Source organism: Phalacrocorax carbo, chromosome 3 (genome assembly GCF_963921805.1).
Source record: "Phalacrocorax carbo chromosome 3, bPhaCar2.1, whole genome shotgun sequence".
Lineage (NCBI taxonomy): Eukaryota > Metazoa > Chordata > Aves > Suliformes > Phalacrocoracidae > Phalacrocorax > Phalacrocorax carbo.
In genome coordinates this window covers 92,432,687-92,458,152 of record NC_087515.1, presented here as the reverse complement: position 1 = coordinate 92,458,152, position 25,466 = coordinate 92,432,687, and the positions used below count along the sequence as shown (strand labels likewise).

General features: G+C 37.4%; 1 protein-coding gene across 6 annotated transcripts in view; it reads left to right on the top strand.

The window, feature by feature from the left end:
• The window catches only part of TTK (TTK protein kinase), a 37,370-nt gene extending 18,084 nt beyond the window's left edge, over positions 1-19,286 (top strand). For 5 of the 6 annotated variants that reach the window (XM_064447750.1, XM_064447745.1, XM_064447746.1 and 2 more), the window contains 17 exons: positions 2,019-2,127; positions 2,229-2,304; positions 2,387-2,481; positions 3,500-3,602; positions 4,263-4,386; positions 7,494-7,672; positions 7,794-7,930; positions 9,496-9,622; positions 10,742-10,834; positions 12,770-12,927; positions 13,019-13,170; positions 14,422-14,546; positions 14,863-14,943; positions 16,888-17,064; positions 17,480-17,570; positions 17,739-17,836; positions 19,038-19,286. In XM_064447750.1, the coding sequence (XP_064303820.1) occupies positions 2,019-2,127; positions 2,229-2,304; positions 2,387-2,481; positions 3,500-3,602; positions 4,263-4,386; positions 7,494-7,672; positions 7,794-7,930; positions 9,496-9,622; positions 10,742-10,834; positions 12,770-12,927; positions 13,019-13,170; positions 14,422-14,546; positions 14,863-14,943; positions 16,888-17,064; positions 17,480-17,570; positions 17,739-17,836; positions 19,038-19,127 (2,015 nt within the window). In that variant the 3' untranslated portion in view covers positions 19,128-19,286. The remainder of the gene's footprint in view (positions 1-2,018; positions 2,128-2,228; positions 2,305-2,386; positions 2,482-3,499; positions 3,603-4,262; positions 4,387-7,493; positions 7,673-7,793; positions 7,931-9,495; positions 9,623-10,741; positions 10,835-12,769; positions 12,928-13,018; positions 13,171-14,421; positions 14,547-14,862; positions 14,944-16,887; positions 17,065-17,479; positions 17,571-17,738; positions 17,837-19,037) is intronic. The other variant, XM_064447749.1, reaches the window with a different exon arrangement.
• The last annotated feature ends 6,180 nt before the right edge of the window (positions 19,287-25,466 follow it).

Below are 25,466 nucleotides of genomic sequence, written 5' to 3'. Positions count from 1 at the left end.
AAACGAAGAATTAAGCTACCTTCTCTATATTGTAGCACATGAACAGAACGTGTTCATGGGCAGTTACTGAAGTGTTGATGTATTTGCATTAGTGTGTTCTGACTTCTCATGGTCACTTGTTCATCTCTGAGAAATGACCTTACTTTCACCTCTAGGCAAAAATAGCTTGGATGATGACCATGTTGTTTTAAGCTCTTCGTTTGTGGTTTTGAGGTTCTAGAATTACTTTTCAAATAACTTGATTTCTGGTTGTGCTTACTGTAAAATATATCTGAAATAAATACTTCATTTTTACAAAGCTCATTAATAATGGGAATAGGAGTTGACTTGACATTTCATTTTAAGATTAAGGTACAACTTCATAATTCTGTCAGATCCTCAATAATCGAGCAAGATTCTCTACTGGATTAAGACGGGGATGGTGAATAAGCTGTCTGCTGTTGCCTGCCTTGATCTTCCTTGACCTGGCAGTAGAGCACAGCTTATAAAACCGCTATCAGTGAAATCAACTGGTGTAATTTACCCCAACTACTTGTGTAGACTAATTCGGTTGAATTTACCTGATATGAATTAGGGATTACTCTCATGAGTGCTGTGTTGGCAGGTCAGTGAGGTGAAGGGACCAGCAAAAGGTTTTGATAACAAATCACTGAGCCAGTAAATTCTTCAGCTGGTTAGTAGAGCTGGGTCTAGCAGGGAATGTGCCTGTGGCCTAACTCTGTCAGGAGGTTTGGAGGTGACTTCTGAAATTTCTTTCAGCCTAGGATTTGTCAGTATGAAAACCATGTTCAGTAATTGAAATTTGGAAGCTTCTTAAAGTTTCAATGACTAAAACTGTCTCTGTTTAAAGTGCCCCTCTTAGAAAGAGGGGGAGGGAGAATCTGAGGGAGAAAACAAAGTGTTTAATTGATGATTGGTAATTCTGATGTCCTGATTCCTGTCTCCTACCTCTGACACATTAGGTAGTTCTAGGGATTTAGCCTGCAGCCTTCCAGAAACTTTACTGAAAAACCTAAACCAGAAGGTATTCTTGTGAAAGATTTACTTATTTTGCGATTGCTACTTTTTTATAATTTTCACTAGAACTGAAAAGGCTGCATGTTTCTGCAATTGCAGGAACCAGTTAAATGCTTTAAATCCAGACAGATCTACAAAAACATAACTGAGGTAGCACAAAAACATTGTATGAAAACGAAATACCACATAAATGAAGTCAGAGTCCAAAATCAAGTTTTCAACTGAACAGGACAGATCAGGGATATTGTCAATATCTTGGGTCTCTGCAGTAGCAGGGAATTTGTGAGGATCGTCTAGATAGTTGTACCTTTGAGATGCTATCTCTGAAACAAGCTAGGTTTGATGCTTAATTTAGGATTTCTTATAGCTACCTAGGTGTGGGTGTCCTCATCACCTGTGCTGATCAATAATTGGCATGAACAAAGAAAGAATCCAAATGTAAGCTGTTTTAAATCTCCTCATAAGTCCTTGTAGAGCAAGCCACGGAAGCATCCTTCAGATTATGCTGTTTTGGAGTGGAGGTTTATTCTCAAAATGTAGCTTTGCTCTGAAAGCGTGGGTTTCTTCTTGCTCCACCAAGATACTATTTAAACCAATGTGTTTGGTGCTTATAATCCTCCTCCTGTGTATAGCATAATACTAACAGTGAGGCTTCTCAGTTAGAAGTTGAAGATATTTCTTGGACACAGTTTACAACTACAGCTGTGTAGAAAACAAGTAGCTAATATATTAAACAGTTGTACAGGCCATTTTGTGCTTATCCTGGAAAGCTCCTTCTGGCTGTAAGTCTCTGGTTTTTTTTCTTTTTTCATCTGAATTATTGTGTCTTACGTAATTATATAAAATGTTTGTCTAGATCAGTAGGAAATAGTGATATGTCATTGATACTAGATTACTGTAACTATATGTACTTTTGAATTTAATTTATTTTGAAAGAACACTTTTCTTTTGGAACAAATACAATCTGCAGTATTATCTGAATAATTCTAATTTACCTACAGTATCAAGTACACAAGAATCTGGACTTCAGAGCATAGTTGGAAATCACGGAAGCATAAAAAGGAACGATTCTGGTGAAAATTCTTCTACTGTTACCAGACTTTTTCTTGGGTAATGGCCTGATTTCTTATTTAATTTCTTAAAACATTATTTAAACCAAAACCAAACACATACTACAATATTGTGGGTTTTTTTTTTTTTCTTGTCTTCAGGGAGGAGAAGTCTCAGGAACTTGATGCTGTAGTTAATTACCACAATCCATTAAGACCACTAACCAAATCTAACCAGGTAGAACATGTAACATTTTCCTTCAATGTCTTAAACTTTTCATTCTGCTTTACACATCTGATAACTTTCAATTTGCTCTTAGGCCTGCCCCTTTGGGAGGATTCCTGTTAAACTAGTAACTGATGCTGGTGATGATGTGAAGAGTGATGTCCCGCTTACAGCTAGTGTTATGAAGAGGTATGGTTATTGGGTTTACTACAGTACACAGATTTGAATACTCCTTTTCAACAGTGTGTTTATTGGTTAGTGGAAATGCTGAATGTTAACATTGATCTGAAGATTATTGACAAATAGTCATAATTGCAACAGGCATTGCAATAACATACTTCTGTCTTACTGCTCAGATTCTTTGTATGAGATCATGCGAAGATCCGTTTCTTGTTCTGGCTAATCAGTAGGCTCAAAAGAAATGGACACTAAAGCAAAAATGTTGTTCAAAATAACTTTACGTTTGCATATTCCAGTTTCTACAATTAGATATAAGGCAGCCTTGCAACTTCCAGAACGTTTTTAAATCCTCATTTTAACATAATCTATATGATAATGGTTATATAAAGTTGTTATGCTAATTTTATTGTGAATAACTGTTCAGTGGTGGAAGAATCTGCCAACTAAAATAGCACATTGCTACATTTTACCTGACTGTAGCATAGCTTGAAAGCAAGCAGAAGAGAAAGTTCCCTCCCCCAGCTGCCCCCATCAAGTCTGTTATGCTAACTTTCTTCCTCTCTTTCTGCTGTGTGATTAAATTCATGCCAAAATGGGAATTCTGGGGAGAAATAAGTAACCAAAGAGTAAAATTTGCATAGTTAGCCATTCAGAAGCTAGTTAAAGCCCAATATTCTGAATCTGTGAAAGTAGTGGGATAAGGTATTTCACATAATATTGTTCTGTAACTATTGCAAAATTTACTTTGGAACACACCATTGGGGTTTAGGACCCTAGTTGTAGCTTATTACTGTTTTATATGGAAGACAACCAGTTAGGTCACCTGTCACTTCATAGGATGATGGTGGCATTGTTAGACTGTGTTATTTTGTTGTTTCTCACTTGGCTGTCAGAGTGGACCTGCTTTTCTGTATATGTGAAACTTGTGGCCAAATGTTTTTGCACAACTACCTTTTTCATCTGGTTCACAAAAGGCAATCATTACGTTATGTGTTGGCATGTGATGTAATTAACAATGTTATTTCAGTAGGCAAATATCCAGCTCCAAATGCACAGCCTTCATTGCACCTTTTCCACCGTCAGAACCAAAATCTAGTGGGGGTGATTCATATGACCTGAGAGACTTACAGGTAACTAAAATCTTTTAAAAATAGATATACGGAACTCTACCTGGCTGTCCTATGGTATTAGAAAGGAAAACAATAACGCTTTTATCGATTCAAGAAAGAAATAAGGCAGAATTTTCCTTTATGTTATCAGTTGTGACTAGAAGTGTTCATTGTGGCTTTTAAATTTGAAAGTTGTTATGCATAATCAGGCATTAAGAAAGCTTTCTCTGAACAGTACATCTGATGGGAGAAATAGGAGGTGAAGAGGGGATAAACAGATTTCATCTTGACTACAGGAGCTCTTTCAGCTGTAGTCATGAGTTTTATCATGGGAAGTACTCTATTCAGTGAGGTCTGTTTAATTGAGTTCACTAAGTGCTCTATAGAGCTGTAAATTATGGCTTTTGATAGAGGTTAATTTTGAGCTGTGCCTTGCATTTTCATGTCCCCCAAAAGAAAATTCAAGAATAGAAAGCATTTAGGTCTCTGTTGTGGAAACTGTGTGATGGAAAATCAGAGTGTTGATGCCTTGAAAAATGGTATCAGTAATACTTGTATCATTTTCTGAAGGATATTTGCTTTGTGGTGCGTCAGTCATTAATTATCACAAGGAAATGTCTTTTGGGCACTATGCTTCAGATCTCCTTTGATTATTTTTAAGATACTTCTTGTTTTCTTTAGTCCTTGCAAGAAAAAGATTCTTTACAGTTGCATATGTTGGATGAGAACAGCTTAGAAACAGCTACCGGTTCAACCGTGACTCTCAAAACCAAAATAGATACCAGTCGTGCAATGAGAAGAGAAGGTAACTATTAATATGTGACATTTTAGTAGTTGTAAATAGAATATGTATTGAAAATTTACTGTTCTATGTTAAAAAAGAAGGCATTGCTAAATAGAATTCTTCAAGAAGTGAAAAATTGGTCTGCTTGGAATTGAGCAGCATTTAATTAAGATTTTGCTTTTGAGTGAAAGTAGTAAAAAAAAAAAAAGCCCGCCAAATCCAAACCCCACAAAAATCCTCATGGCAACACTGTCTACAAGAGTGGAGTGCTGGGCTTGAAGTAAAATATCAATGTATAGTCCTAATTCATTACATCCTTCACTCTTACAATACACAAAACATAAATAGGCATTGAAATAGCAACAATGCAATGCTTCAGATTAAGACTTGCCAGCCTGAGTGTAGAAAAATACTGCCAGAGTATCAGGAAAAAGTGCTAGTCTATGCCAAAAAGAGGTGGGTGTCAGCTGAGAGAAATTCCAACTCAGGATTATAATGTTCTTGAGGGGTAGTCTGTTCAGATTTTTTCGAGACACTCAGATTATAGAAGTTTGCTTCTCCTGTGACTTCTTGTATATGCTCCTAGCTTACCCTATAGATGTTATAGCTCTAATTCCTTCTGTTGAAGTTTAATTTGAGATTGTTTTGGCTGAAGTAAGCTTAAAAAGGTGAGATGGTGACATTCTTTCCCTTGAAAAAAGCACAAAGCTCTCGCAATTCTCTCTGCAGAACACCCGTGTCATCTGTTACTTTCAACACTTTGCTTTCTATCCTATTTACCCATTAGCACATGAAACTCTAGGTAGCTTTTTCTGTTGCCTATGTACCAGACTTTTTCTCACATTAGGATTGTTTGCATTCCTGAATTACTTACTTCCGCTGTGGTCAGGTTTCTCTTTTCTGTCTTGGTTTCATCTGTTAAGTGTCTGTTGCCTTTGGTCAGCTTCACTGCCCCATGGACTTTACTTCGAAATGTTAAATTTATGTCACTTTGGGCATTTCTTAACTTGTAATATAGTGTTTTCCTCACCTAAGTTTTAACACAGCATACACATGTATCTTAATCTTTGGGCAAAGTATAAAATAAGTAAGTTTCTTTAATGACATAGTTATTTTCTTATGAGGCTTCCCAAAATTATGGAAACACTTTGTCAAAAGCCAAATTGTTTGCCCCTTTTTTCCTATGTCCTGCAAAAAACCCTGAATTATTTTCACCATTCTTTCCATATAGTTAGTGTAATCCAATTTATGAACTTGTACTGCAGGGATCCTTTGTGAATGATGTTTGTACTAAATAAATGTATGCTCTTTAGAGGCTTATTAAATGTCAGTGTTAATCAAAGGCACTGGTACACTTTTAATTACTGTAAATCCTCTTGCTTTAAACAACATGGTGTTTCAGCCTTAACTGTGTTGTTCCTGTGCTCCTTGATTATCTTTAAAGATAGCACAATGATGCTGCTTCTGTCTAATTTTTAGAAACTTAACTTCAATTTCTTTACAAAAATATTTTTGCTATCATTTGGATGGCTGAGACTCTTATTGCATTATTAACATACTTTGGGGCAATGATTCTTGAGTTACTTTATAAACAGACATTTTTGGTGTATTCCAGAAATAACCTAAGCTCTAATTAAGCATTCACCTAATGCATAGAGTTTGACTAATGTGTGAAGTCACCTCATGACAGAGAAATAGGGGTGGCATAAGACTGCCTTATATTGTGGTCTTTCTGGGAAATGTTGTGAACAACTCAGATTTACAGCAAGTATTTCAGGGCTGGTAAAATTTATAAGGTTACTACAAATGACTTAGCACCAACACAAGCACGTGGAATATGGAATTACATGTACTAATCTTCTACAGTTACTTGCCACATCCATGTTTCATCAGAAATCTAGTTCCCTAGATGGCTTTCTGATTTCTGATCATGCTGAAAGAAATTAGATGAAAATGTCTAATAATGCAAAAGTTGGATTTAGGATAATATACCTACCTATTGTAGGAAAGAAAAAGATGTAATATGAAGAACGGTGATTTTTCAATTTCAGTGTCCCCTCAACCCCCCAGGAAATCTTTCCTATTGACTTGCATTGATAAGAGTTTAGGTTTCAGGTATTACTTTCCCTGTTTGTGCTTTATTCAAGCTTCCGGACGAGATACTGGTTGTAGTATCTCAGTCCTTCGGTAGCTGAATTGCACTCAACTTCTGCTTAGCATGGGATATCGCTTTCTAGTCATTTGAAAAGAAAATGAGTATGTGAAGGAACACTCTTAAACTGTACTATTTGCAGCCAGCCCTGCAATATTCTACCAATTCAATGTCCTATTACCTCTGCAAAAGGAACCATGAGATGGAGCATGCCTTGTGCCTATATGCCTCTGCCTTTAGTCATGTGGGAGTTGGTCTCTTCTCCCAAATTATTAGCGATAGGACAAGAGGAAATGGCCTCAGGCTGTGTGAGGGGAGGTTTAGATTGGATATTAGGTAAAATTTCCTTACTGGAAGAGTGGTCAGGCATTGGAACAGGCTGCCCAGAGAGGTGGTGGAGTCACCATCCCTGGAGGTGTTCAAAAAACATGTCGACGTGGCGCTTCAGGGCATGGTTTGGAAGGCATGGTGGTGTTGGGTTGACAGTTGGACTTGATGATCCTAGAGGTCTTTTCCAACCTTAATGATTCTATGATTCTATTCTATGGTCACACTGGATTATAGGTTGCCTATTGTCACAGACAACAGAATTATGTTCTGAAGTGTTGCAAAAGCTTATCTTAAATGCTTTATAAACCCGTGCAGTTTCCCAGTATGTTATAGTACAAATGATGAATATAATCTTGTTCTGTGTGTTGGTGAAGGAAACAGTTATATTGCTGTTACTGTTACAGTAGTATCCTAAGATTTTGAAGGAAGTTGTCATGTTACTACACTGAACTGAATATGAATCCTGAAGATTACATTAATGCCTTCTAATGCCTGATTCCAGTAAGTCAACTGTGTTCATTTATTCTGGATACAGAAAATGAGGTAAAATTCTTCTAGAAACTGTGGGATAAATCTGCTAGGAACTTTTTCAAGTACTAAATATCAAGTCTTTTCTAGTAATCTTTTTTCCATCACACCCCCCTAGAAAAAGTCCAGCATCAGAAGCTGAAGCTACCAGAGCCAAGGAGCCTGGAAAGCCAACAGCAACCATCTAGTTCTGGTGAAAGCTACAGAAAACAGTTGGATCAGATTAAACTAAACTGTGTTAATGCCAGGAAAAAATGGCCAGTTCAAGAAGTTACACAGAAAAGCTGCATTAGAGAGGTAAAGTAACAGGAATACGTAGTGGGTTTCTAGCTGCAGCAGCTTTCACGTGTTGAAAAAGTGATTTCTGTCTTAATTATGGCTCCTTGTGTGGAATAATATCTTGCTTTGCCCTCTGTAGGGAAAACAATCGAGCTTTGAACAATCTGGTCATCCTGTTTCAAGAGGTTTATCACCACCAGATGCTGTTTCTAAGAAAAGCGATCCATCACATGTTTGTGGAACACCAAGCACCACATACAATGATTATATGGACTGGTAAGCCACCTCTTTGGGCTGCACGCTCATGAACAGTAGTTGATCTCTGGAAAGCCTTCAGCAGTTCTTAACAGGGTTTCTTGAGGTTTTTCTGTTCAGATAGCAAACAAGATTTCTGAGTGCTTCCAACACCTGATGCCAAGTATGTGACTTGAAGATTCAGATTGCATTTAGGGAACTTTGTTTTCCTGGTCAGCTTTTCAGCATTTGGAAGTACACTATGAAATCAATAAGTCTTTATTACAGCACTTACCTCTTTCTCTCATCTGTGCTACACTACACTTTCTTTTAGATGCCTTGTCTTTTGTGGCTGATGGGCTTTTTAGATTGATAACTATATACCAGTCTGGTTCCCATGATGTGAGTGTGCATTTTGGAGAGAAGAAAAAAAAGCGTAAGGAATCTAGAGGCTTTCAGGATTGAGCACTCAAGTTAGAAAATGCTAGCATTTGTTTATCCATGCAGTCTTAAATTAGGCATAAACCCCTGTGCATATATGTTGATAAATCTTTCTAATTATATGATTACTTACTATTTTCATAAGTCTCTAGGATGAATCATAATAGGTCATGGCTGTATTATGTGTAAGCACTGTTAGTAGAACCTGTGTGTCTGTAGCTGTAGAATTTGGAATATATGTAGCGAGTTAAGTACATCATCTCATGATGGAACTTGGTAAAAGTCATCCTTGAATAGATGCTGTTCTTGGTTCTTTCAAACTTGGATAATATGGAAATTTTAAAAAATTAAATTCTCATTGCACACAGTATGTGTGGCACATAGTGAATACGCAGAATTGTTGAGTGCTTTTGTGTTCGTTGAGAACTGTCCTTTTGACTGGTTTTGACTGTGTTTTTTCAAACTTTTGCCATTTTATTCTCTACAAAAAAAGTCCAGGTATATAAATTCTTTTCCAGTTCTGATCTTAGCATCAATTTCTGTAAATTCTGTGGGGGGAAAAAGTATATTTGGTAATACAACTAAATATATGGTAGACACATCAAAGCAACAAAGGAAAAAACATCAAGAATTTCTTGCAGTCTTTAGTTTTCTTAAATACACAATCTTTCCGCTCATAGAGTCACTAAAGCTCTCAAACAAAAAAACCCACACCTCTCATGATTGTCTTGAAGTTGTTTGTCTCAATATGCTCACTTAAAAAAAAGTCTCCATCTAAAATGGGTTTGAATAAAGAACAATAAGCTAAAGAAAACTAACTGTGGCTCAGATGATCTTGCTGTCTTATGGTCAACTCTTCTAGTTATATGGTGCTTTCATTTTCCAGTTTGAGGAGTGCCAGCTAGTATCTAAAGATGGGCATTTAATTAGTTTGTGTTTTAAGAAATACTTCCTCAGTATGTTAAACTTTAAATGCACTTCTAAAGGGCTTCTAAGTCAAGAAGTTGAAGTGATCTTAATGCGAATTGTTGAATGTAGCAGAGGGTCAGCCTTTTGCTAGTCAATAGGGTTTAACTTTCAAGCAGCAGTGAAGATTTCAACGTTGTTGTTAGAATCATATTAAAAAAATACAACTAAATGAAGATATTTTTCATAATTCCCTTTAGTTTCAGAACGCCAGTTGTAAAGAACAACCTTCTACCAGGATGTCAAATTTCTACTCCCTACAGCCAGCTCCCATATTTCCTGCCACATACTCCAGCAACTCCATTTCAAAATCAAGTTGGCTTGCAGGTAATGATTGTAGGCTGTCTTCTGCCATTTTTCAGTGCATATTTGTATTGGAGACTACTTTAGGTTAAATACATGCGCGTGTGTGTGTATATATATATTTTAATCTAAAGTTGCTGTTCATCTTTCTGGATGAGTAATGGAAAGTAGTCTGTATTGCTTATTCTTACACTAACTGTTTCTTTATATGTATGTCTCAATTTAGGTAAAATAAGTCAGCTTCTGAAAAAACAGTTCACTTGTATTAAAAACCTGGAACTTTTACATCTGAAATCTAAGCCTTTTCAGATCCTACTTTGTGACAGAGGCAAGAACTAGAGTCACTATTTTTGTTCTGCTATGCTTTTATAGTGGTACTACCTGCTACAGTGGAGTACCGAGAAAGAGAACCAGTGTCTGTTAGAAACCATAAGAGTCTGAGGGAGGTAAAAGAATGAAGAATTACATTCCTTCTCCATTTTGTTAGATTTCACAGATTGATTCATTTGTAGTGGCCTGAAATCGTGTAAAAAGGGATTATCATAGATGCGTTGCACGTTCAGGTAGGCATCTTGCCAATTGTAGGTAGAATTGAGGGATAGGTTTAAGGTCCCTACCAGAGGATTAACATATAAAATTTGTGGCTGTTCTACAGCTTGGTATAGCAGGTATGTGCAATACAGGATGTTTCAGCTTCACAGCACTGAAGTCTGCTAACTAGTAGTTAGCTTCAAATAAAATACCAGGTGATTTGAGTACAGCTCAGAGTTAGTTGCGTGCTGTGACTGAAAGTCTCTTAGTCTAGTTTCCAACATTATCTGTGGAGAAGGAGGTGCCTCTAATGATCTGAGAAGCATAATTAAAGAACACACTGTTCTTGCTTTCCAATGTGCAGAGTACAGGTATCTTTAAGAGTTCAATGATGTTACATGCCAAGTGATGACCGTTATACAAATATTTTTGCTATGGGAATCTTTAGCTGTTAAGATAAACATATTTCAAGTTCAACTTTACCACTCTTGTCTTGTTCAGAAAGACCAAGACAACTTAAAGCATATTAACTTAATACAAAGTAGAGCTCTACCGCGTTCAGCTGCATGCACACCAATAATTATTTTCTGAACTTTTTCTGTATGTACACAGGTTCCAGCTTCTATACCTTCCCATGAATGTCTTGCCATCCAAGGAAGAGTTTATACAATATTAAAGCAAATAGGGAGTGGAGGATCGAGTAAGGTAAGATGCTCTTTTGTCCTTTTAGACAGTCACTCATTTACACAGTAGTAGTTGTAGTGTATTACATACACATTGAAGTAATCTAATAAGGAGTGCCTAGTACTAACATGTACAGTGTTTGAGTGACCCAGAGAATCTGGAAATTTGTTGTTAGACTTTATCCCTCATGGATGCAGAAGAAACATAGTGCATAGATTAGATTTGGTACAATACTGTTTCATCTGAGTCTTCAGATAGCCAGCAATACTAATTGAATTAATGTTTTATTTTGAAAATGATGCTTCAATTATTACAGGATGTTGAGCACAGTGCTGTTTATTTTAATGGAGAAATAAAGTAAAAACAGTAGATAGGGTAGATAAAAGGGGGTGTATTGAAATAAAGAATAAACAGTGACCAGAAATGCTGAACAGATGTGGACAGAACACTGAACAGAAGTTACAGAAATAGGAAAAAGTGATCACCCAACTCATGACCATCTAAAAACATCACTTAAACAATGCCCTCCTCCTTCTGGTGTCTGCATGAAGGCCTGAAGGTAGATTGTGTATGCTCTTGAAGATAATTTCTATGCTGGAGTAAGTACTAAAATTCCTGATAAAATCAGCTCTTCTGTTTTAAGAGGTATGCTGCAGTATTACTGTACATCTTAATTTGAGAGGCTATTGTTTAGGGCAGTGTGATTACATTGTTGGGAAGTGTGTGGCTTGTAAGGTTAATTGAAAGTTCCTGAAGTGGACAGACCATCACCCATTACTGAAGCCTTCTGTAACTTGTGTGAGAAGTGGAGTGTAGGCATTACTGAAGTGGTGAGATGCTTTTTATAAGGAAGAATGGGGTCATAGGAGCTTGAGAAACAGTTTTGGTAAAATCTCTTCTTCAGAAGATAAAGAACTATAACAAAAATAACATAAGCAGTTTTGTGTGAGTTAGAAGAAAGCAGACCAAAGAGAAATTTGTCTCCCATGCCTCTGCTTCACCCGTACGCTTCTGTCTGAAGACTCTGTTACTGGTCACAGGCACAGCCTAAGAATTTGTGTAAGGGAAACTTGATACATGGACACAGTGGTTAAATCTTAGTAACAGCCTATGTAGTACTTATTCTGCAGCATGTGGAAAGTGAAATGGCTATATTTAGTTAACCCAAGGCATGCAGTGAAATATAAATACTTACTGTGTTGGCAGCATGCAATCGTAGAACGAGGTAGGATGGAAGGGACCTCTGCATGTCACTTGCTCCAATGGTCTGCTTAAAGCAAGGCCAAAATAGAGCAGGTTGCTCATGAACTCTTGCAGCTGAGTTTTGAGTATCGCTAAGGATGGAGATTTCACAGCCTCTCTGGACAGCCTGTTCCCCTGTTTGACTACATGATGATGAAAAAAGTTTCCTGATATCTAATTGGAATTTGCCTTCTTGTTAGCTATGCCTGTTGCATCAATGGTTCATGAGGAGTCTCTCTAATACCTTCAATTTAATACCTGAAGACAGCAATAAGATTCCCTGTAGTTTTCTCATCTTAAGAGTGAACAGAGTCAGTGCTCTCAGCCTGTTCTTATGTGCCATGTGGTCTAACCTCCAAACCTTGGTGTGACAGAATGGATGTGCAGTGGCAGGTCAAACCATTATATATCTGTGGGAGGTGTTATTTTGCTGCCTTTATCTTAGAAACAGTTCAGCCTTGTGATCAAATACATCTAATGAAATATATGTTACCAAGATGGTTTCTGATAGAGGGTTGTTTCTGTTGTAACTGGTGGCTTCTTTCTTAGCTTTTCTTTAATCTGACTTGTATGAACTTCTTTGTAAATTCAGTTTTGCTTCTTCCTTTTGAAAAGGTACAGTTTTTCTTTGAAGTTCTGGCTGTGGTGAGATGAAGGACCATAGTAAATCAGAATTAGGACTGAAGGAAGTTATTAACTGATACTGTTTTGCAGGTGTTTCAAGTACTGAATGAAAAGAAGCAGCTGTTTGCTGTCAAATATGTGAATCTAGAGGAAGCTGATCAACAGACTGTGGAGAGCTATAAGAATGAAATTGCTCATTTGAGTAAACTGCAGCAACATAGTGATAAGATCATCCGCCTTTATGGCTAGTGAGTAAACACTGATTTTATTAAACCAGTATCTTTTGATATAAAGAAGTTGCCTTGAATTTTAACATAAGTGTATTTTATTTATTTTTAGTGAAATTACTGATCATCATATCTACATGGTAATGGAGTGCGGAAATATTGATCTCAATAGCTGGCTCAAAAAGAAAAAAAACATTGATCCATTGGAACGAAAGAGCTATTGGAAAAATATGCTGGAAGCTGTTCACACAATCCATGAATATGGTATTCTTAAATAATTCTAGGTATTTGTATAGGTTATATGGCAGAGATAATGCGAATGTGTTTAAATTTTGGAGGTGGTACTGCTCTTAGTTTTGGTGTAAGCCTAGTGATATTCAAAGATGGGTATTTACTGTATTGTGGAAAAAGTTTCAGTGAAACAAGGGAAAGGTAAACCGTGATGTAGAGGTAGACTTACTTTGCTGACTCAAAGGTATCTCCAAGTATCACTGTTGTATAATGCTTTCTATTTCCTTGCAACAGCCAGAAAATCATCTTTCCTGTATTAGGTTATGTTGTGTACTCGCAATACTGCTTGTTCTCCATTAGACTTAAATTTCAGCCACTTACTCTCCAAAGAATCTTTGACATTAACGATGGCTTTTACACAGCGCTCTTCCTTACTTTGACATAGTGATTCAGCTTCTTCTCATAGTTCTTTGGGCCTTCTTTTCATCTTTACCTATGTAATTGAAGTGCACGTATCTGTATTCTGTTTGGCTGTATAACATAAAGGAGAGAGCAGATTCAAATTTTTTTCCTATTTAAGAAAAAAAAAAGTGAAGACCTGTACATAGAGCAGAGAGCATCATCTCTTAACAGTGCAAGAAGACTAGAACATTCAATAATACATAAAGACAGCATACTAATAATACTAAAACACAGGCTACATACTACATGATGTGTCCTTGAAAGAAACAATTTTGCAAAATATAAAGATGGATTGGTTGATTATATGGATAATAACCAAAATCCATAATAAATCATGTGAGTAGAGTTTGTGAGAGGTCAGTCATGTGTAATCCTCAGTGAACGGTACCTTTGAGATTAGGAAGCAGAAAACATCAGACTAAGCAATATAATTATTTTATTTTAAGTACCTGCTTAGCTAATTTAAGAGAAAGCTACAGGAGTGGACAGGCCATTGAATGCTCCAGAACAGCAGTTCAGTATGGCAGTGTGCCCTTACTGTGTTAGAGAGTATCCCTAACTGAGAGAAACTATGCAACTCAATTCTCTTGGAGCTATTTTGGGGTGCCTGCAGATTTAAATAAGTAATAATTCAACCTATAAACTCATGCAAGTCTTAACTGTTTAAAAAGAAATAGAAACACTTGTATGAAATCTGCAAAGAAGAATTTGGTTTTGGCCAGGTCTGCGCCATCTCTCCATGAAAGGGCTATGGAAATTGAGCAATTAAGAAACCTCATACTTCTGTAGTAACTTGGATTGACTTTAAATGCTGTTTTACAGGCATTATTCACAGTGATCTGAAACCAGCAAACTTTCTGATAGTTGATGGAATGTTAAAACTAATTGACTTTGGCATTGCGAACCAAATGCAGCCAGATGTGACAAGCATCATTAAAGATTCTCAGGTGAAATACTTCTGGAAAATTGATGTACACTTTTCTGTAAAGTGCTATAGTACTTGCTGATTATGTTGATTAGTGTAGTTAACTTCAATGAATACTGAAATTTTATGTTGAATGGTTCTATATGTATATAAAAATATTCATGTATATTAACTTCAGCTGTTCTAATTGAACAGAATAAAAGGCCTTCAGCCTTAAGAGAAACAAATTTTCAAGATGCTTTTCAGTGCTTTGAGACAAAAATCTTAACTTCTTATCAAGTGAGTTAAATTAAGTGCATGCTTCACTTAAAGCAATATTTTTACATTTTTGTGGCTAGGTTGGCACAATGAATTATATGCCACCTGAAGCGATAAAAGATATGTCTTCCTATGGAGAAAATGGAAAATCTCGATCTAAGGTAACGTGGTCTGTCTTTCTCCTATTTCGTTCATGGTAAGAAGAAAGTAATTCAGGCATACATCTCAAAAATCTTCCACTGGCAGTAGAACACAAGGAAATCCATTATGCTACGATGGTGTTGGGCAAAGATTGAAGGTTAAGTTTATTTCTCTCAACTACCTAAAAGCATTTTGCAGGTGGTGTTTAGAAAAATAAGTGCTGAATTAATAGTAAAATTGAAAGCAAACAGATGCACAGGCTCAGGTATTGGAGGAACTGATAATAATATAATATCTAAACTGATAACGTAAAAATGCTTTAAAATCCATTTTTATGGAGCAATCTAAAATAGACTTCCACTATGTTATCAGTGTGAACGGCATTGGACAGCAATATAGAGTACAGTGAAATGCATGCAGCCTTTCACATATCAGAGGCTGTACTCATGACTAATGTTACAACTGTTTTGAGCAGGTTCAGGGTCCATCACGCTCTGCATCTCTGACAAGTCCTTCTTTGCAGTGGAATCACTCCAGGCTAGAGCTTTCAGGGGGTGTTTCTGGGAGGATCTTCCATACAGTCGAGTGAGAGAATCCTTCCCCAGTTACTACTTGGTCACATATTGTGCTCCTTATGCCCTTTTGTTTCAGCTTTTTTCTGCCAAAAACTGGTAGAGCTTTTTTACCGCTAGCTGCTACACAGCTTTAGCATTCTGCATAAATAATACCGTCTTAAGCCTTTTTCTGAAAGGAAGAAAATATGCTTTCTGATATAAACCTTTGTTAGTATGTTTGCTTAAACAACAAATATGGTGCTTGTGTCAATGTCATATTTCTGAGCTCTTTAAGTGAGAGACAAGCTTTGCAGGAAATAAGTGATACCTAATAAGGTATTTTTTTAAAAGATGATACAATGAAATCTAGTATTTTAGGGAACACATGGGTTAGTTCTGTGTATCCCATTAATTTTTCTATGCTACAGAGTACTGTGTATTGTAGAACTTTTTATGACATCGCTGGAGCAACGGAATGTAAATGATGAGTACTGAGGGAAAGCAATTTCGCTTTGGCAGTCAGACTTCAGTTAAGGGGCACATAGTTTTGTGGAAAGGTGTTTCAAAAAAATCCGTATCCATATGTATGGGCATAAACACACTCAAAGATTGTGACTTTTTAACAGATGAATAGAAGTATTACTAAGTAGTGAAACACAATCTTGTCTTTCTAAACAAAGAACAGAATGTTTTATAGATGGATTTCTTTTAAGGATGATACTTTTTATCTTTTCAAAGTTTTACCTTTACATTTTTTAAAAATTGCATGCAAAGTGCAGACTTGTCCTGGAGCTCAGCTCATCTAAGCAAAAATCTAACCATTGTGCTGGGAGTCAGGCTTTCTATGCGCCTCTTTCCCCACCTTGCTCCACCCCCTTGCGCCCCCAACCTTATGTGCTTTTCTAAAAGTGCCTCAGACAGGAGAATTGGAAACTCCTCCTATAAGGAACAGCCCAGGTGTGGTGTTTGAAATCTGGATCTCAATCCTTTAAACCCAGAGGAACTAAACTATGGCTTCCCACTCTGGGGACATAGCTGTGATGTCTCACTGTTCTCTGGATTGAATTAATTTAGTATGCTTTTATTTGTATTTACTCATAAATCCAAAACTAGAATATTGCTGTTCAACTTGCTAAGGACTGCCTCTAACTTAACTTACTTGAATAACTAACTTATTTTTATTTTCCAAGATAGTTATTTTTATTAACTTATGGAATATTAATGAAGCCACGTCACTGTCTTGGTAGATAATGGCATGCTGTCATGGTGATTTTTTTGTGATAGTTACTAAGATGTGTTATCCAGTGTAAAATAGATACACTTAAGTGAAATGACTGTACACTTACATGATGAATTGACTGAAGGGACCGCTCTTTAAATGAGGAGTAATACTTTTTGTTTTTATATTAGATAAGTCCCAAAAGTGATGTGTGGTCATTGGGATGTATTTTGTACTGTATGACATATGGAAGGACTCCATTTCAACATATAACAAATCCAATTAATAAACTGCATGCTATCGTTGACCCTAGTTATGAAATAGAATTTCCAGAAATTGCTGAAAAGGATCTTCAAGATGTGCTAAAGGTAACCATCCATTAGGATAAATTTTTATTCAAATAATGGCAACTTCTTTATTTAAAGCATATTTTCTTAAACTGATGACTTGTGCTTGAGAAACTTCTGTCACAAATAAATGTTCACTGCTGCTTGTAGTAACAGGCCGTATTCCAAAAGGAGACTTAATGAAGCTAGAGCTCCTTCATAGAGTTTCCATAGTAAATGTCTACTTTCAGCTCGGTTACAAGTAAATACTTAAAGCAGTCTGGCTTAACTCCTTTGGCTGAACAACCCAAAGTAAATACAGTAGCTTTTGTAATGTAGTTTGGCAGTAAGTAGTTCTGACATGCATCTGTAGGGTCTTTTAAATATCCTTATTGTTAATTCTTAGGAAAACTTTTGATTTATGGGCAAAGAATTCTTCCTCTTTTTTCATTTGCAGCGCTGTTTGGTAAGAAATCCTAAACAAAGAATATCTGTTTCGGAGTTGCTGATACATCCCTATGTGCAAATTCAAAGTCATTGTCAAACAGGTACCTTTATTCTAAAATATATTTTTATTAAATAGTATTTATAATTCTGTTTAAGATACCTCTTACAAACTGCGCTGGTAATTTATGCATAGTTGCATACAACTTAAGTTATAAATATGCTATGATTTAGAATTATGTATAAACTACATAATTATAAATTAACTTCAGGTGTTCCAAATGCAAAAGGAACAACTGAAGAAATGAAACGTATCCTTGGCCAGCTTGTTGGCTTGAATTCTCCCAACTCTATTTCTAGAGCTGCTAGGGTAAGTAAATCTTCTTTTCTATTTTGTACGGTAGCACGCGTTCATGCAAACAAAGGTTAGAATGTTTGGTAGTGAAAGCTGAAAGTATACATATATCAAAGCTTTAACTATAGCTGGAAGAACATTACACATGATAGTGCTTTTGTTTGCAACCATGCAGAATCTTGCTGCATCCTTCCTAATGGGAAGGGTTGAAAGGATGATGGTGGTCTTGATTTTTTTTAACTTTTTCTTTCCTTTCCACCTCCCTAGTATATCTGTATCGCTTTATTTCCAACCCCCCCGCTGCCCCAGCATCTCCTCTCTAAAACAGTTCTTACTGTGCTGCTTTGCTTTTAAGCTGCCCAAAAACTGTAGGAGGTCTTCTAATTTAAGAACCATCAATATGGAGAAATGGTCTAAATTTATCTGTCAAGTGTGCGAGTTTTGGACAGCGATTGTTCTTCGTGGAAGTTCCTGAACTGTTAATGCATTGTTATGTGTAAATTAGTCCCTGTATGTTGAGGTATTATGATTCCAGCCTCTCAGTTTACTGCCTGAAAGAGAAGTTTGGTAACTCTTTGCCAACTCTGTTCTCTCCACCTGTCTCACAGAAGAGGTGATGGTGGTCAAAGATGTAATAAATTCAGGTGGAATGGAAACTTGCTTTCATGGGGAGGAAAGCAAATTCAGTATGCATAAAGTAAATCTAAAGTTTATGTACACTTACACTGCTAGTGATACCTGACCTTTTTTTTAAAATATGAGGGTAAACAAGAGGTTATTCTTTTAACAATATTGCGATGTGGCTATGCTTGTGGCCACTGATTTTTTTCCTATCTTGTATAAAGCTTGGTCACTCTGACTATGCAAGTACATCTGTTCCATGCTGGTGTTTCCACATCAGGGACAATTAACAGAGTAACCTTGATTTTAAATCTTTAATTAGTTTGTTCTGTGCCACCTTGTGAAGCTTTATACCTTTGCGCGTGCTGCTAAGTCAGTGTATGTGTTTTCTTTTAGGCACTACATTGCATTACAGCTGGTACAACTGTGCTGTCTTAAGTGTACCTTTTTCTGATTTGAGAGAGAAATTGTAATATGGAGTTTGGAATATTGCAGTAGGTGGTAACTTACTTCAAGTGGCAATGTTATAAAGATAGTTTTTCATCTTCAATACAACTGTGTTCACCTGAATACCTGTGTTTTTATTACCTTTCAGACTTTATATGAACAGTGCAACAGTGGTAAAAGTCTTGATGTATCAGCGTTTGCAAAACGTGGGAGTCAAAAATCATGGACAGCAAAATGATGTACTACTGTTCAGGATGCAACAGAGATGTCCGTTTTGTTCAAAAAATATTTTGTGCTGCTAGCTTTTAAAAGGACACTCAGCATGAAGTTCACATTTTTAAATGTTCTTTGTGTCTTCTGATAATGCTTGCAGATCATTAAAAAGAATTTAATTGAATACTTTTCACTGTGGGCTGTTTGACTCCTTGCCATGCCACTTGGATCGAAGAATGAAAATTGTTAGTTGGTGATTATGGTCTTTGTTACTTGCAAAGAACTACAGTGTATGGAGTACAAAAACTTGTATGAGTCTCTTCAAGCTCTTTTATCCCCCTGAAGCTAAAACAAAAAAGTTCCTAAAGTGCCCTTTGCTGAACATAGAAAACATTCAAATACCTCCTGAAATATCTCCTGTGACGTGAGCACAGAGTATTATGCTGTTGTGTTCTTTGCCAACAAATACTGCTTGTGTCCAGCTTTGATCGTAACTAAGGAAATAAGCACTCTGTTTGTATAAGTGATTGGTTACAATACTGATAGATACATGCAAATGTCACCCAGTTTTGGAGCTGTTCCTGTGGTTAAGTGACATGGTGGAAGCATCAGTACTGTTCTGAGGAGTTACGTGACTAAAATGACTTTTGTTCTGTTAAAAATGCTACTATAAATCCAATATGCTTTTCAAATTTCAAAATAATAGAACACCCATCAAGATTCATCATGGTCAGAAATCACTAATTCGAAATTTTAAAAGCATTAATACTAAGCACTCTTTAAAATGCGTGGAACATAGAAGGACTGTTTTTTACATAGTTGTTAGTGGACTGATCAGGTTTTGTTTTAACCGAGTTACATATCTGGTGTAAGTGTATGAATTTTAAATTTACTTAAATAATTGAAAGATGTTAAAATAATATCTAATAGTTTGAAGGCAAGATTTTTTTCAATTTAAGTTTCATGACAGCTGCTATACTGTCCAGATACCTTCTAAAACTTGGAGCTTGTCAGCTCTCTGTCTTGATTGAGCATTTTGAACTACTGTTTTGTCTTTCCTTCATAATAGCCTTACATATAAAGATCCCAATTTCACTGTTGAAGTGGCTCTTTCCTTGTTTATCTGCATGAATTAGAGTATGCCATACTCCTTGATCAATGATGGAAAAAATTGTCAAGGAAAGCTTCCCTAGTGCTGACCTTCAACTTCTATGTGTTAGATTACAGAGTTAATGTTTTCTTAGCTTCAGAAGAGTGCTGAAAAATTTTAAAGTGCTTGTGATAGCTTTTGTATTTGTGTTTAAGTTTGGATAACTCATTGGGAAAAGATGTCATAAGCTTCAAAGGCCTAAACTGAGGGAGCTTTGTCTTTCATTGTAAACATATATTTAAATATTCTTTTTTTCCCCCATTTTGAGTATTTTTTTTTTTCTTTGGATTGCCTAGATTCACGGGTTCTAGTTGCTTTCTTTGATATCGGAATGTTAGGTCTCACTGATGTCTTACTACCAGTTGATTTCTGTAGCTTTCATTTCCATGGCTCTTAGAAGATTTAGGGGATCAAAAATCTGAGTGGCATGGCACTACTGGTGACCTGTTAACCTGAACCTGTGACAGTACTGTGAAATCTCCATAAAGCTTCTGAAGAAGGGAGGCAGTCTTGTTTAAAATGACAGGTTTTACTACCTGACAGAAGTATAACTTACGCATCCAAGCACTGGAGCACAAATCAAGTGCCTGGAAATTTTCTACCTCTGGTGGAAGTGCATGTACATAGCACTTCTGTCATCTGTGTGCCATCTGGCAGGTCGGTTAGGTCAGCTGCCTGGAGGGGGAAAACGCTGCTGGAGGCTTACTTAAACCAGCACATCTTGCTGCCCTGGGAAGACGTGGCTGGCATCCAGAGAATTCTTACGAATGACTGAGCATCACAAAATACTGGGTAGTTGTGTTTGATGTTCTGAGGACATGGATATTGTTCTCCAGAAGTTTCAGTTTGACCCTGTAAAAGGGGAATTCCCACTGCCTTTGCCATGTGTATTAACCAGGACTGAGATACCTTTATCTTCTCTTTGTCTAGGTAAGCTTATCTTATACCTATAGGAATAGGCATATTGTACTGCATGCTCTCTTCTACTTTCCCTTTGTGTTTATGAGGGATCACTCTTTAGTGACAACTTCAGTTAAAGAAAATGCGTTAGCTGTGCCTTCCGGGAATAAAAGGTATTTCTGCAGTGATCGAGATGCAGAGTGGCATCTGTACTCTGCATGATTCCTGAGCTCACAGCAGAACCTTTTCCCATGCTTGCACACTAAGCAGCAGTAACTGTATTGGTATCGCTCATAGCACTATCATAATGTCTTAATCTGAAGTTAATAGCCAAGAAAAGAGATAGTGAGTTGTTAATACTTATCTCAGCGGCAATATTGGAGGAGAGACCTTATTTCAATGTGTTCTTTCTATCTTTCCTGCCATCAATTTATCAGGTTTTTTTTATTACTTTATAACCCTATAAGAACTAAAGAATGAGAAGAATAGCACACACTTTGATCTCAAATGATACATGAAACTTGGAAGTATTGTATTTTTTCCCAAACTTTAGTAGCTTTGGTTTTTTTGAGGTTTTCAAAGCTTGCTAATATAATAAAAGTACCCCTTGATAGGTGGGAAACTTTGTTCTTAATTCTCTTATATTCAAAGCAGCAAAACATTTATTCAAATAATTTTAAAGTTCTTTAATGAGGAATAATATTTCTGTAACTTTATTAGGCCTCTGTTTAATGTCTTGTTTCAAAACTCCAAGCCCTCACCACTTTCATGCCAGTTAAGACTATCCTGCTGAGACAGAACTATGCTCGTAGAAGGGCATTAATTATTCTGGGGTGTGGTGTTCCTGTGTCTGTTCAGCACCTGCCCTCCTTTATTTCAGGTTAGCAGCTATTCTCTGGATTGTACAGGGAGAGTGATTAGGGGTGGGAGCTACTCCTGATACCAGCCTTTCTCCCCTCAGCCTGGTCTGGGAGGAGGGCTGGTGCAGGGGGCAGAGAACCTGTGCTCACCCCAGTGACGGGGCACATGCAGGAGCAGCACATATCCCTTGTAAGGGCAAACTTGGAATTATAAACTTAATTGTTAATTGTTAATCTAATTGTTGTATGAAACAGATTGTGGTGTCTCAATTAGTCATCTTCGGGGACGGTGGGGGAGCTATCCCGTATTTCTAGGGGAAAAAAGATAGACTTCTTCCTTTTGAAGATCCTGTTCTGACTTTTTGGGTTTTTTTTAAATCCCAGACTTTAATACTTCTGTGGAAGTTCAGTGCTTTTTCAAGCATAATGAATACATATGTTAATTGTATTCTGCTTGTCTGTTTTATAAATGTTGAAGTTATAAAGCTTGTAGCTACTGAAGAAAAAAATGTTAACGTTCTGCACCTTTTATATTCTAGACAGTTTGGGAGGCTACTTAGGGCATGGGAAGTGAAATGCTATCTCTGACTTTCTCTGGAGAGGGGAAAAGAAGTATCAGCCTCTTCAGAGGAAAACTTGTGAAGAAAATATTTACTCTGCAGAAACATGTTTTCATGAAGAGTTATTGAAGTGTCTCCCAACTACTTGTCTAGATTACAGATCTTGACATACTTCTGCATAATTATTTTGATGTTATAATTGTTAACCTTCACTGTTTTTCTTCTTTGGTTAGTGTTGAATATGCAGAGAAGCAAAATACATGCCATATTTTTTTTCCTGTTGTAGTGTATGGTTTATCAATCATTTCTTTCATTCCATGACTGTTAAAGAATCCACAGGAAATATAGGTGGCATGGGAGGTGGCTTATGAAAGAGGACTGGGCCTGATGAGAGGCAGCGGGTTGTTATCAGTCATCCCTTTCAAATAAAAATTTTCCACTGCAAATGGGTAATTGAATTATACTCTTTTTCTGCCGCAGTGACTCGCTAATGATGTCTGCCTACCTTAGCAGCTGCCACTTAGCGGCCCTCAGTCTATTCCTACGGGTTTTTTGCTTTACAAACAACCATCCCCCTCTTCAGATTCTGCTGGGATCTTAAAAGTGTGTGTGAAGTACAGAATAGCTACGCATGAGTAGCTTTAAAAGACAGAAAATACCATTCTTAAATGTTAGGTAACAGAAGTTGCTGCCTGAAGCTCTTTCAAGATTACAAAATGCCTGTCATGTGTTACTGTCACCCTCAAGGCCACAGTTCAGGGCATTGTGTGTGTATAAAATGAGGAGAGAAGATGGCTGACTATGCCAGAGTAAGTCTGTAATCACTGTTACTGGATACACGTACAGTATAATGCTATAACAGCTAACGTTGAGATACCACAACTACATGAAGAGTAGAAAGGTTAAAGAGAACACTTCGGTAAGTTCCCTTTAGTAATTCTTGTTTAAAAAAATGGGTCTGGAAACTTAAACCTTTAAATCTGGTCCAAAAAACCTTTACTCGGCAGCTAACACTAAGAAAAGCCTAACTACAGAAAGGTGACTTCCTTTTTTTTATTTATGGATGGGTATAGCATGACTCAGCCTGAACAGCTGTATGTATAGTTGGAATCCAAAGGCTAAATGGAGTTCAAGTTTTGGAGGCTCTGCTCTTACACCCAGAATTGAGTCCTTGACAAATATAAGAAAAGGAGGCTGTTCTCTTCCGTAACTCCCTGTGCTCAGGACACTTGTCCAAGGAGCAAGACAAGTCTATGCCCATGGTCCTGGAGGAGTCAGACTCGGGCTTCTCATCTGGCTTTGCTGAAGGCAGTCTTAGCTCCTGCTGCTGAATGTGTAGTTGAGCAGGAAGCAAATGGTTAAATCCCTCACAGCAGAGTGCAGAGCAGGGTGTGAGTTAGCCTGAAGGTAAGACGTCAACTGTCACTCTATGTTTGGTCCCTCCTCTGGGTTTTGGTTTGTTCTTTAAGCTCCTGATAGTGGTTTCATGCTAAACTAATTCTGGAAGTGCTGATAAGTATCAAATTAAACAGTTGAAGTAAACGAGTTCTAGTCCACCTCTGAAGGCCAGTTTACTCCTGAGCTCCTCCACAAGGATTACAGGCTAATCCTTGCAGGCGCCAGTTATGGCAAGTAAGAGCTGAAAACTATTTGCTGCTTCCTTCCTGTTGTCTATACTCTCAAAGGCTTGCTGCTCCTCCCTTTTGCCTGAGTTCTCAGCAGCAAGGAGAAAAAAAATGCTACTTGTTACCATATTTGTATCTTAGAAACTCATGTCTAAGACTAAGACACATCCTGTTTCAGCCAAGTATAAACTGTTAATAAAAAGTATTCCCTTCGTTGCTCAATGCAGGCAATGTAGTGTGATTTACTTGTAGCATAGAGAGGTACTACAGCTACATGCAAACAGCAGAGGTCTTCGTACAGCCTGCCTCTACACTTTCATGGGAGCTGCTGAAATGAAACCTGAGATAAAAATCTGACTCCTCACCTCAGTTTCTCCCCTTGGCGGGTGGAATATCCACAGCTAAACAGTGATGCAATTCCAAGATGCCAGCTCTAATCAGATGAATTGCTAAAATCCAGACAGCTTTTGCAATGAGAGATGACTAATTTTGTGAAGAACAGTGGTGTTACTGTTTTGAACCCTTAATAAACACAAGGAAAAGGTGAATGATTAAACAGCATCAGCCCATTGGTCTTGACTCTTACAGTATTGTAAAGGTCTCTCGCTTGTGTCTATACCTACTTAATGTGCATGTTACATGGCAAGCACAATTTGAACACCTGCTTGTTACATGCTTTGTCTATCCACCTCAAGTTTTTTCCCTATTTTACATAGCTGTTGAAAAACAATTAAAAATAAATTAAGTAACTATATTTACAGAAATACGAACTAGATTCTTGGCATTGATGCTTGCTTCCTATGTGGTCTTGGATAAAATATTTCCATGAGTCTTTGCTCTTTGCGTTCCTTGTCGGCTTACAGCTTGGCAGCTTCATAGCACGAGTCCGTACAATGCTTGTTGCCTTCGGTGACTCTGGGGGATAGAGCTCTTGCAGAGTGCCATCACACTTTGAAATATTCTTAATGGGGGTGAAATTTGTGATCCATGTGGTGGTTGGATGTTCGTACAATGGGGGTCTGATTTATGGATGTGCAGTTCTGCGCAGCAGAAGGCAGCGATGTCCCCTCCAGGGTGGCTGTGGGGTGCTGGGCACTGCAGCAGCTGCCGCGCAGTGGAGGGGCTCCACGGGCAGAGGAAGGCCTGCCGCCTATGTGTTTCACTTTGCTGATGAACGCGCTAGCTCTTGCACTGTAATGCAAAACAAAACTTCCGTGTCTGCCTGTGCTACCTGTCATATGGATGTATCTAGTGGCCTGGACCCCTCAA